Raw genomic sequence first — 12885 nt, 5'->3', positions numbered from 1 at the left:
ATTTAATTCTGAGTTTAAAACTTCTTAGACCAAAATGCCCTCCCTCCTTAACAAGAGTCATTCTTCCTCTCCAGCTCCTGCCATGTCCTCCATCTCTTGTCGCCTTCTCCCCTGTGTCGCCCGTCATCCCTTTCCTCGGTGTCTGTGATGCATGACTGGGGCTACGACAGTACGTGATTTTCTTTCTTTTCGTTTTTCGTTTTTTGTTTTTTCAATTAAGAAGTGTAGGAGATTAGAGTCTTTACAAATTATAATTAGATATATTAAATAAAACCCTGATTTAGGAGGCAGTAGAATCGGGGTCAACCTAATAACGATTCAGGACACCGATATAATGATGACTATATAAATAATGTGTTCAAAAACGAAATGTTGATTGGAAAACAACATTCAAAGAACCATACATAATATTTGAACAAACAAGACCAATAAAAGTATACTACCTCCAGTTTTTAATATAAGAATTATTTGACTGATTTGAAAAAAATTAAAAAAATTACTAAATTACTTGATTATAGTCTATGTTACATGATCTCTCTAAAATACTTATATATCACTAGGATATATATCAATTTAAGAGTAAGACAAATTAATTTAAAGTAAAATAATTAATCAACTGGGTCTTATATTTAAAGATTGATGGGGTAAGTTGGTAACTCTATAAACAAATTAATTAGCTTGCAAGAGGATTGAGAACCTGCCCAACAAACAACACTGCTCCACTTTTATCTTCCCTGATTAGAAATAGAAAAGGACGGTCAGCTACAAAGTCTATTTCAGGTGGAGGACCCGCCATGACGCCATCGTTATAGGTTGCTACAGCGGCTTTTGTACCTTCTTCGTCGACTTCAATGAATGCCTTTTGAAATATGTTTGAAATATATAACATCTCATTACCACCAAGGAAATCTGCCATTTCTGTCAATTCTCCTCCTCCAGAGAATGGCAATGTTAGCCCTAGTTCCTTCAACAGATTGGAAGCCATCAGCTCGTAAGAAACCTTAAATTTTGGGATCCTCAAGTCACCTACTCCTGCGTTAGTCTTAGGAAGGTGTTGTTTCAAGAAGTTAGACTGAGAACCAACCTTCTCGACCAATGAAGGAAATCCATCATTTGAGTCTGGAAGAAAGATATACATTGTGAAATGACGCTTATAAGGGAGACCAAGGACTTTGAAACCATCACACACCCTAATAAGGTATTCCTCTTTCTTCGTGTTGGTCATGAAAGGGGCTTTCACTGAGTTCCCACATAAAAGATGAAATTCATAGTCTCTAGTTTCTGATGAATCAAACTTCTCCAACCATACCCCTTTGAAGCACTACAAAAAAACAGACTTTAGGCGACGACTTTCGGCGGCGACAAAAAAAGTCGCCGCTGAAGGTCCACTTTCAGCGGCGACACCAAAAAGTCGCCGCTGAAACTAAGACTTTCAGCGGCGACAAAAGTGTCGCCGCTGAAAGTGGACCTTCAGCGGCGACTTTTTTGTCGCCGCCGAAAGTGGACTTTCAGCGGCGACATTTTTAGTCGCCGCTGAAAGTTCGCCATTGAAACCAAGACTTTCAGCGGCGACAAAAGTGTCGCCGCCGAAAGTGGACCTTCAGCGGCGACTTTTTTTGTCGCCGCCGAAAGTGCACCTTCAGCGGCGACTTTTTTAGTCGCCGCTGAAAGTTCGCCATTGAAACCAAGACTTTTAGCGGCGACTTTTTTTGTCGCCGCCGAAAGGGGACCTTCAGCGGCGACTTTTTTGTCGCCGCCGAAAGTGGACCTTCAGCGACGACTTTTTTTGTCGCCGCCGAAAGTGCACCTTCAGCGGCGACTTTTTTAGTCGCCGCTGAAAGTTCGCCATTGAAACCAAGACTTTCAGCGGCGACTTTTTTTGTCGCCGCCGAAAGTGGACTTTCAGCGGCGACTTTTTAGTCGCCGCTGAAAGTTCGCCATTGAAACCAAGACTTTCAGCGGCGACTTTTTTTGTCGCCGCCGAAAGTGGACTTTCAGCGGCGACTTTTTAGTCGCCGCTGAAAGTGGACCTTCAGCGGCGACTTTTTTTGTCGCCGCTGAAAGTATAATATAATAGTATATATTTTATTTTACAATATTAATAAACAAATTCAATCTGGCTCAGCGGCAAGAAGGTTGGACACGAAAAGAGGCGGTCACGAGTTCGAACCTGGAAGAAGACACATTTAAGGTGAAAATATTTGGACGATGACGTGGCGAGGAGGAGTGATGTGGCAATGACGTGGAGGTGGCTAGTGATGATGTGGCGGTCGGCGGTGATGATGTGGCCGCCGATGGCGATGACGTGGAGGTCGACGGTGATGACGTGGCGGTCGGAGATGATGACGTGGCACCGACGGCGATGACGTGGCATTGGTAAAGCTAATTCTTTTTAGGCATTACTTTCGGCGGCGACAAAAAAGTCGCCGCAGAAAACACTTTCGGCGGCGACATTTGTCGCCGCCAAAAAGTCTTTCAGCGGCGACAAGAGTGTCGCCGCCGAAAGTGTTTTCTGCGGCGACTTTTTTGTCGCCGCTGAAAGACTTTTTGGCGGCGACAAATGTCGCCGCTGAAAGTGTTTTCGGCGGCGACATTAGTCGCCGCCGAAACTTCTAAAAGTCGCCGCTGAAAGTATCTTTTAGCGGCGACCTTTTTAGTCGCCACTGAAAGTTTTCAGCCACAGCTGCTACGGCAACGACTTTTCAGCGGCGACTTGTCGCCGCAAAAAACTTTTGGCGGCGACTTTTGTACTTTCAGCGGCGACAAAAGTCGCCGCTGAAAGTCAATTTTTTGTAGTGAAGTATAGTGCATTTACAAAGACAATTCTATCTAAGTTGCCAAGAGACGTCTCATGAACAAGATCTTTAATAAGGCCACCTGTGTTCTTTTCCACCCATGAATTAATTTGTTGGCTCACTTGAGCAGCCTGCGTAAATTTAAACGTAATCTCATTAGTTCATTGTTCCTTAATCACTTCAAGATAATACTTCATCCCTCTCAATATGGAAAGAAAAAAAAAAAAACACACACACACACACACAAATCAATTGGAGATATCATAATTCATGTATTTTGTTAAAATTATTTTCCTTTTCATTTTTTTACGTGGCCCCGATTCAATGTCACAATATTTTAAACCTCAACTAACTTTGATTTTTATTGGGGATATTTTTGAAAATAAGTATCAATCATACCTAGAAATTATATATTATCAAGAGTTATATTTAGGGATGACGAAAATAAAAAAAGGACTCATAGGAAACAAGTTCAACTCTTAATTTCGTTCCTTATGTTAGATGGTTAATAATTCTTCAATCATCTAGGGAATTTAACCAAGCGGATGCACATATGAAATCAATTATTTTGCCATGCTTCAAAAGCATTAGGGGCTTGCCAAGGGATAAGAGGAGTCGCCTTCTCTCAGATTATAAGAAAAATTGACACTCTAGCTAATAGCTTCTTAAGAAAGAACGAATCATACAGGTTGAAGCATATAAGTAAAATAGGTCACATACATGATGTATCAGTTACAAGAAATCTATATTAATTCTTTACTCCCTTTCTGTAAGAACCACAGAAATTATTTTTTTCAGGGGAAAAACCATGGAGAGAAAGGAGAGTGGATAGCTTGAAAATCTCGACTAGTCAATAGAACCTGACAATGTTACAAGTATGGTAGCAATTAATAATTATGCCGAAACAAGGCACAAGGTTGAGATGAACTTCTCTCAGGTACTATGAGTCATGATTTATCTCATGATTCAAAAGCTACAAAGTGTTTTAAAAGTAATGCAAATAATCTTAATTTTAAATTTATTTTCCCCAAAAAAAAGCAATACCATATATTTTTGGTTTGTCATATATATTGAAATGTATGGTTACCCTACATTTTTCATGAAATCACATGATGAGCAAACTAATTTTTTTTGTAGGACAAATTTTCACTCATCGTAAATGAGCTTAATTAGAATCAGACAAGTCATCGAAAAGATTTGAAATTGTATCTTATTGATTAATAGTGAAAATAATGAACCGTGAGACTCTAACCTTGTTTTGAAAGTCCACTTGAGACAGATTAGCCCTATAATGAGATTCAACACTCTGTTTAAACGAAGGCTTCAGAATTAGAGATTGATCGAACCAGAGGCCATTGGCACAACTCAAGCAAACGCCACCGCCGGAACCACCGTCGGCGAAGACAACATCGGAGAGCTGAGAGGCGAAGGAAGTGAGATCACCGACGGAGGTGGCCTTGAGGAAGGAGAGAAGCTGACGGAGGGTGGCGCCCTTGGATCCGGCAGCGACGACACCGAGCAACACCTGGATGCACAATGGTGAAACGACAACGTTTTTGTTCGCTTCTTTCAAGAATAGATGCTTTGCGAAGCTTAACGAAACCTCAGTTTGCTTCACCATTGCTTTCTGAAATTGCGGATTTGCTACGCAGTGAATAGCCGAAACTGGGGAGAAGGAGAAGAAAAGAACAGTACTTCTTTTCAGGCATTTCGCTGTTTGGTTGATGGAAACCCGAGAAACAAGATTCCGCCACATAATGGAGAGGATGATCGAAGAGCAAAACGAGAGAGAAGAGAGAATGGCAAATTGGATATATACATATACACACACATATATATAGTTGGTTATGATATAAGCTAACGTTTTATGAATTAGATATGATATGTTGTAGGGTTAAAATCATAATCTTTCCGTTGATTTTAAAATCAAAATGAGTACGTAGTAATATTTATAATCAATCAAATATTAAATGAATCAATCAGAATCATATGGTCACCTATTTTTTGTGTGTGTGGGTGGGTGGATTAATGTTTTACGCAATAGCTTCATTTTACTAATAGTACAACATGTAGATATCAGTCAATTCTCATTATTTAAATCTAAATTTCAATACTCTTTGTGCTATCTAGTTTTTGTTTTTAATTGGGTTAGTACAGATGATCTTGTGATTTAAAATTATCGACAAAATCTAGAAAGATATTCACATTAATTATTGAATTCGTAATCGCGTCGTCCTTGCCAATTCATTCATTCATTCATCGCATTGCATTGCATTTATTGATATTTTAAACTTACAAAATGATTTTGTTATATTTAAATTGTTAAAAAATTTTAATTAAAGTCAATCACAATAAATTTGATAATCTTAGTATTATTCAATATTCGTTAGAAAATATTACAGCAATCAATTTCTTTAAAATTAATTTCCAAAATAAATTTGCTTCTTAACTGTCATTATAGCCAGCCGTGTTAAGCAAATTGGATAGGCAATTACCCCATCGGAGCAACAATTCAGAGTTCATATAGATCAGAGCGGGATTAAACTGTAGTTAAGTTGGTCATGGATAAATTAATAGTAGCATATATGATCGAAAAAATAATTATTAATAAAAAATTATTAATTAAATCCAAAATATTATATATATATATATTTAAAAAAATGTAATATACTAAAGTGTATAATATGCGCATAATGGGATGCACTCAAACGGTAAAATTGATTAAAACCTTTTAAAAAAATTTTAAAAAGTATGTGGCTGATTCTATCGGTTTTGAACCATCTAAAGCCGATTTAACCAGTTTTTAACCAACTCTGCGAACCTCCAATTTCTTGTGATGTTTGGATCGGACGCTAAACTAGTTCTCGATATAATCGGTCAAATTAGCCAGTCTAATCCAATTCTCTGAACATTGAACATTGGTCTTTTTTTTCTTTTTCTTTTTTTTTTTCAGGTGACCCATCCAGTATCCTAAGAATCTTTCAGGTATATCAACAGCTCAGACTAATTTGGATTCACTAATTGTAGATATCTCAAAGGTTGGAATAGTTGGTTAGGAGATTTAGTGCTTTCTATACCTAAGCGGGAATCGAACCCCCAACCTTAATTAAGGAAAAATGAGCCCTTACTACTTAACCACACGTCCTTAGTTTGAATATTGTTATTAGTATTACATAAACATTGATTACAGTGGTATAATTCATGCTACAAAAGCATTGGTTATTAGTCATGTTATTAGAGTAGTATAATTCCCTAGCAAAGTCTTTCCCCCGCAAGACGAAAATTAATGATGAAATTTTTTGTTACCACCGAGAATACATGGGCAGGTGGTGGTTGCCACCGATGGTGAGGCGGATGTGACCAGCAGGGGCGTGTGGTGAGTGGTGGCTATTGCTAGGGGTCAACAAGGCACATGGGTGGTCGTCGTTGGCGAGGGCACGTGGCAGCGATGGTTGTCGCTGGCTCGCCTATGGCCGGTGGTGGTTGTGAACGATAGAGATGCCTGGCAGTTAGTGGGCGAGTGGATGGAAGAGAAAATATTTCCCAATTTTCAAAAAAAAACAAAATAAAAAGAAGAAAACATTTAAAATTATTTTGGTTTTTTAATTTTTAAAACACATGTTATCATTCTTTTATTTTTTTATAACTAAAAATAAATTACTAAAAAAAGTTCTTTTTATTTTTTTAAATAAAAAAACGGTTTTCAAAACAAGAAAATAAACTGGCCCTACAATTTCACCTACTAAATTTGGATACTCATTTATAGTGATGTAATCTTCCACCTAATATCTATAGGATACTGAAAAAGAAAATAATTTCTTCCACTAAAAAAAAAAAAGAAACCTTATTATCATTTATTTTTATTGTAATTTGTTATAGACTTTATTTCTTATATTGAAATTTTTATTGGCAATATTTTTAACTACACGCGAGCATTCTTTAAGTAAGTTGTTTTTCTCTATGATAGCACCTATGATTGGGTTATCTTCTGTTTTATCACGGATAGCATTATCATCAAGTAAGTTAGCATTGAGCTCTTTTTTTTTTTTTTTAACCATAGTTAAGTTTTGAAAAATTATTTCTTAAAACTGCTTTTAAAATGGTTAAATTATTGGTAGTGCTGGGAGGGTGATTTCATTTAGGAGGGTAATTGTTATTATTAATTATATAAAAAAGATCTTCACTCATGTCATTTCCAAATTTATGAAGCTTATTCTTTTTGTCTATTGTAAAAGAAATAGAACATAAAAATATGTTTTTTTAATATACTTTTTAACTGAAAACACAAAAATCATCAAATACTTACTGAGTGGACTAAATATTCTCATAATTAAAATAATTCATATCCGTTCAAGAGTAAAATCTTATAGCTCAATAAGGTCTTGAATCATAAGTGCAAAATAATGTTTTCCAAATTTTGATATGTTTTTATATACTTTTTGTTATCAAATTTTATTTTTAATATCATAATAAGGCTCTATTTTGGTGAAAAATATATAATTTCTCAATTAATTAAGTTTATATTTTTTCCATTTTTATTGAAAATTTTATATGGTTTACTTTAACAGATACGTACATGGATTATTCTTGATTTCCATTTTATTCTTCATGCAATGTCCCCCACGTACAATAATATATACGGTTTCCTTCAATTACATAAGTTTTTGAGAAGTTAACTTTTCAAGAAATTAATATATACGGTGTTAGGTTGATTTTGTATTACGTTATTATTTTTATCTAAAAGACAAAAATGTTAAAAAAGAAGAACTTAGGTTCTACGTACTAAAAACAAAAATTTACTAATGCAGTTGTTGTAACATTCAAAAATTAATTTATCATTGTTTAATATGGATTTATTATTTGTCTTATTGAAGGCATAGGGGTACTTCAAAATGGAAAAAATAATAAATTCTTGTATTTTTGCCAATTAGAGGGTGTTCAGACAAATCTGAAAACAGAAGGAGAAGGAGGTGGTAATTCTCTTAGAGTTTGAGCTTCTAAACATCTTGGTAAGCAAGGTTCCCTAACTTGAAAAATTTAATCTTGGGATTGAAATGAGGAAGGTAGGACATTTCTTATGAACCAAACAGTACTTGCCTTCATGAAATATTGAAGAAAAATGTTTGCACTATACTTAAAGATAAATGCATTGACATTTAGAAATGATCATAATAATGTCTATATCAGAGGACCAATTAATTCTAGGTTTAAATTAAATCAGTACCTTGAGGTCCATAATCTCAAAAAAGATGAGAAAATCCTGATATGAAAAAATGAACAATGTATTTGGTTATAAACATAGGAGTTGGTTATATGTCTTGGTATTAAATACTCCTCCTATACTCCTCCTATCCTTAATGCAGAATATAATTAACTAATTTGAGTAAATTAAAAATATTAGTTAAATTAGTTAATATGATATATGTTCTTTCTAAAATATCCTAAACATTTTTTTAATTCCCTCCTTCTCTCTCATACTTGATTATTACCGGAAGAATATCAATAGAGTTAATTTGAAAAAAAATTCACAAACATGTGAAATAGGTCTTATATATAGGACCAACATCAACTCTCCAATTAAATCCTACATTAAGGGCCAAAAGAGTATAATATTTTTAAGGACAATACTTATATCAAGTTGTTTATACCCATTTTATTAAGTTCTCCATTCAGGACATGACCATTTGTTTTATTTTTGAAATATTAACATCTGATAGTATTTAATTATAAATACACATAAAACAAAAAAGGACACATGGTCCCATGTGATTGGAAAACTTGACATGATGGATATAAGAAATTTGACTTAAGTTTTTTCTTCTTCTATTTTTAATCCACTTTATCTCTCATATTTATAATTTTTCTCCAAATTATTCATAGCACATGCAAAGAGAGATTCTACTTATGTGAGTATTTTCTTTTTTTTTCTTTTTTTGATAAGAACGTGTGTATTTTCTAATACATAATATTAGAAGGAGTATTTGAGAAAACCAACGCATATTTTTTTTTAAAAAAATCTAATTTAACTAATTTTTTAATATATATAATTAAATTAATCATCTAAATCCTACGCTTAAGATTGAAGGGAGTATCAAATGAGGAAAAAAAAAGCACGCTAAAAGATATACACATAGGCAGCATGAACACCCATATAATGATGACTAGATAAATGATGTATGATTAGAATGAATAGTTTAGAAAACCAGCACACATTTTTTAAATAAATAACTAATTTAATGAATTTTTTTAAATGTCTGTAAATTAATCATCGGAGTATTAAGTAAGGAAAAACACGTTAAAAAATATACACACAGATAGCATGAACAACCATACAATGATTGACTAGATATAAATGATGTGTTCAAAAAATCCATATGTTAAATGTTGATTGAAAATCAATGTCAAGAAGAACAATATACAAGTTTTTGTCCTTCCTATGAGCAAGAAGTAGAGTTAGACGAATATGTAGAGTTTGCAATAACACACATGAGCCATATATAGTACTCCTCCGGTCCTTATTATAAGACCCAATTTGACTTTTTATTTGGTCCTAATTATAAGACCCAATCCTTTTCTCTATTATATTTATGTATTTTTTTCCAGATAATCCTTCTAATAATGATAGTTTTAGCCAATATACTTAATTAGCAAGGATATTTTAGGAATAACAACACTTGTTTATTATAAATAACCAACTTAACTTACTTCCTTAATCTCTTCAAATAAGTCAATTGGGTCTTATAATTAGGACCGGAGGAGTAATATATAACTCTTAAATTCGAGATTAGCCTGCAAGAGGATTTAGCTGCTGCCCAGCAAACAACACTACTCCACTTCAATATTCCCTAATTAGAAACAGAAAAGGATGGTCAGCTACAAAGTCTATTTCAGGTGGAGGCTTGAAATTTGGTGGACAAGCGGCCAATAATGTCATGGCAATGGCTGCTGCAGATTCTGTTCCTTCTTCATTTAGTTCAATGACTTGCTTTTGAATTATGTTTGAAACAAATAGCGGTTCACCATCAATAGAATTTGTCATTTCTGTCAATTCTCCTTTGATTTGTCTGAGAATGGCAGTGTTAGCCCTAGTTCCTTCAACAGATTAGAAGCCATGATCACATAAGAAATCGTAAATTTTGGGATCCTGAAGTTGCCCACTCGAGTTTTAGGACGGTGTTGTTCCAAAAAATTAGATTGAGAACCAACCTTCTCAACCAGCGAGGGAAGCCCATCCTTTGAATCTGGAAGAAAGATATACATTGTGAAACAATGCTCTTCCGGTAGGTCATAAGGGACACCAAGGACTTTGAAACCATCACAAACCCTAATAAGATGTTTCTTCTTGCTGCTCGTGAAAGGTGCTTTCACTGAGTTTCTACCACTTCGAAGATAAAATTCATAGTCTTTGGTTTCTGATGAATCAAACTTCTCTAACCATGCTCCTTTGAAGTGTAGTGCATTTACAAAGACGACAAGTCTATCTAAGTTACCAAGAGACCCTCTAGCGAAATAAGGTTTTTAGCAAGGCCACGTGTATTCTTTTCCACCCATGAATTAATTTGTTCGGGCACTTCATCAGCCTGTATAAATTATAACCATCACTTCATTAGTTAATTGTTTATTTCATCATAATACTTTAATTTGCTTCCTCCGTGCAAATATTGGCAAAAAATACGTATAAACTAAGAACTAAGAAGGTATTAAAATCAATGTGTTGTGTAAAAATTATTTTTTTCCTTTTTACTAATGTCACAATATTTTAAACCCCAACTACATATATATCTGTAATATTTTAATTGGTTTTTTTTAAATACGCATCAATCAATTATATACTTAGAAAATTATATCAAGACTCATTTAGTGAATAAAATACTCATATTTTGAAAGAAAATTACACTAGCTAGCTCATATATAAGCTTCTCAGGAAAGAGAAAATGAAGCATCGTCCGACTTTACATTTAGAATTCACATAGATTGATCACACATTTAAGACAGTATAATTAAATAGGTCACATACAAGATGATGCATCAATTATGAGAAAACTATATCATTTTAACCAAGAGAAGATATTCAGATTCAAGAGGGCCTACAATACAAATATATACTTGAAGGAGACAAGTTTAGGGGTAATAATTTTCACCTCACATCATCATCAAAATTAAAGTTTCGCTTCTAGTAAATTAAATAAGCCTAGAATCCAATCAAATTGCTACGCAAGTTATCGACGATATTCGAAATTGAAATCACATCCACACATGTATGATTATTGATTAATAGTGCAATTAAATAAAGAATCATGAGATTATTCTACCTTTTTTCTGAAATCCACTTGAGCCAGAGTGGCCTTATAAAGTCCACATTACGTTCAAACGAAGGCTTAAGAATTAGGGATTGATCGAGCCACAAGGCATTGGCAAAACTCAGGCAATGGCCACCGCCGGCGAAGGAAACGTCGAACAGCCAAGTGGCGACGAGGCCGAGCATCACCTGGATTGATAATAGTGAAACGACAACGTCTTTTTTTTGGCTTCCTTCAAGAATATATGCTTTGCAAAGCTCAATGAGACGTCGGATTGTTTGGCCGCCATTGCTTTCCGAGAGGCCATGGGGTTGGAAAGCTCTTCAAATTGCGGATTTGCCAAGCAGGAAGGAGTAGTTTGGTTTAGAGAAACTGAGGAGAATGAGAAGGAAAGAACAGTACTCGCTTTCCGGCATTGAGCTGTTTGGTTGATGGAGAGCTAGTTCCGACGAGAAACGAGATTCCGCCACATGACGGAGAGCAAAGTTCAGGCGACGACGGAAAAGGTGGGAGAAAGTGGAGAAAACGAGGGAAGAGCAAGAGAGAGGACAATAATTCCAAAATGAAGAGAGCTATACAGCGAATCCATTATATAGTTATTAGGATATAATATATTATTATAATAATAATGATCTTTTATATATTAATTTCAAAATCAAATCAATACGGTAGTATTTTTTTAGTATTTACAATCAATTGCAATCTTCTAATTATTTATAGTCATCAATCCAATATTAAGTGGATCACTTAGAATCAAATATATGGTTATGGGGTAGCGTGGGTAGGGGTTAATGTTTTGAGTTTTGACAATTAGCTCGATTTTATTAATACGACATTGCATGTCAAGTATCACCCTCTGCGATCTCATTATTGAAATCTAAATTTCAACACTCTTCGCTAGTTTTTCATTTGGTCAGTAAAAAGCGATGTTAAAATTTTAAATTATTGAAAAATTCGAGAAAGATATTCACATTAATTATTGAAATTTGTAATTGCTTCTATGCCAATTCCATTCGTTGTATATATTGGTTTTTAAAATTACAAAATGGTTTAATTAGATTTAGATTGCTAACGAATTTTAATTAAAAGTCAACTGCAATGAATTTGATAATCCTAACAAGAGTTAGTAGTATCTCCTCTCTTTAATATAAGAGTTCATTTGATTTTTATTTTGGTCATAAATATAAGACCCAATCTATTTTGTCTCTTATATTTATCCATATTTTTCAATATAGTCCTTGTAATAATAGTAGTTCTAGTCAATACACTTAATTAGTAAGTATATTTTAGGAATGACATCACCTATTTATTACAAATAACTAACTTAACTAGTTTTCTTAATCTACTCAAATTAGTCAACTAGCTCTTATATTAAAAACTGAAGGTAGTATTGGACTACTTCCATTGTCAGTATGCTAGTTTTATCAAATCTAAAGACGTTGCTGGTAGGTGATTTGTAAATACTTCTATAAGTATTTTGTGAGCTTGAAAGCATGTTATGGTCGTAGTAAATCCTTGGAGCTTAACTCACCGAACTTTTATGTTACCGAACACAAAAAGGGACTGGCCTGGGTGGTTTGACTGGTCAAACTCCAGTCCCAAACGGGTCAAAGCAGCTAAGACTAGTGAAATATATTCAATCGTTGAGTATAAATTTGGAAATTCTTTTATTCACCCAATCATTAAATATATACAATACTAAAGAAAAAAACCAATCAGAAGACAAATAACTTTGCTGTGTATTTTTATATATTACTTTAACTATTTATACTTTTCGAAATTCTTTTATT

General features: G+C 34.3%; 2 protein-coding genes across 2 annotated transcripts; both read right to left on the bottom strand.

Moving 5' to 3' along the window:
• Positions 1-673: 673 nt before the first annotated feature.
• Positions 674-4551, bottom strand: LOC114757055 (serpin-ZX-like). Its single transcript, XM_028946050.1, has 2 exons — positions 4048-4551; positions 674-1321 (listed from the first exon to the last, which is right to left on the bottom strand). Exons 1-2 carry the CDS (start codon positions 4549-4551, stop codon positions 674-676), a joined length of 1152 nt encoding a protein of 383 aa, XP_028801883.1.
• Positions 4552-9630: 5079 nt separating this feature from the next.
• LOC114757053 (serpin-ZXA-like) lies at positions 9631-11280 on the bottom strand. Its single transcript, XM_028946049.1, has 3 exons — positions 11108-11280; positions 9998-10296; positions 9631-9887 (listed from the first exon to the last, which is right to left on the bottom strand). The coding sequence occupies exons 1-3, from the start codon at positions 11278-11280 to the stop codon at positions 9631-9633; spliced, it is 729 nt and encodes a 242-aa protein (XP_028801882.1).
• Between the last annotated feature and the right edge of the window lie 1605 nt (positions 11281-12885).

The sequence above is a fragment of the Neltuma alba genome, unplaced genomic scaffold, assembly GCF_004799145.2.
Source record: "Neltuma alba isolate B1F8T4 unplaced genomic scaffold, ASM479914v2 tig00010560_pilon, whole genome shotgun sequence".
NCBI classification, from domain to species: domain Eukaryota; kingdom Viridiplantae; phylum Streptophyta; class Magnoliopsida; order Fabales; family Fabaceae; genus Neltuma; species Neltuma alba.
Note: the sequence above shows the minus strand (reverse complement) of the source record. Positions and strands in the feature narration are given on the sequence as shown.

Coding starts and splice junctions, on each gene's coding strand:
- LOC114757055 (XM_028946050.1), bottom strand. CDS start 4,551: ATGTGGCGGAATCTTGTTTCTCGGGTTTCCATCAACCAAACAGCGAAA. Junction 1,322..4,047: donor AAGTGGACTTTCAAAACAAG/GTTAGAGTCTCA, acceptor GTTTTTTTGTAG/TGCTTCAAAGGGGTATGGTT.
- LOC114757053 (XM_028946049.1), bottom strand. CDS start 11,280: ATGCTCGGCCTCGTCGCCACTTGGCTGTTCGACGTTTCCTTCGCCGGC. Junction 10,297..11,107: donor AAGTGGATTTCAGAAAAAAG/GTAGAATAATCT, acceptor TTATTTCGCTAG/AGGGTCTCTTGGTAACTTAG. Junction 9,888..9,997: donor CTCGCTGGTTGAGAAGGTTG/GTTCTCAATCTA, acceptor AATCTGTTGAAG/GAACTAGGGCTAACACTGCC.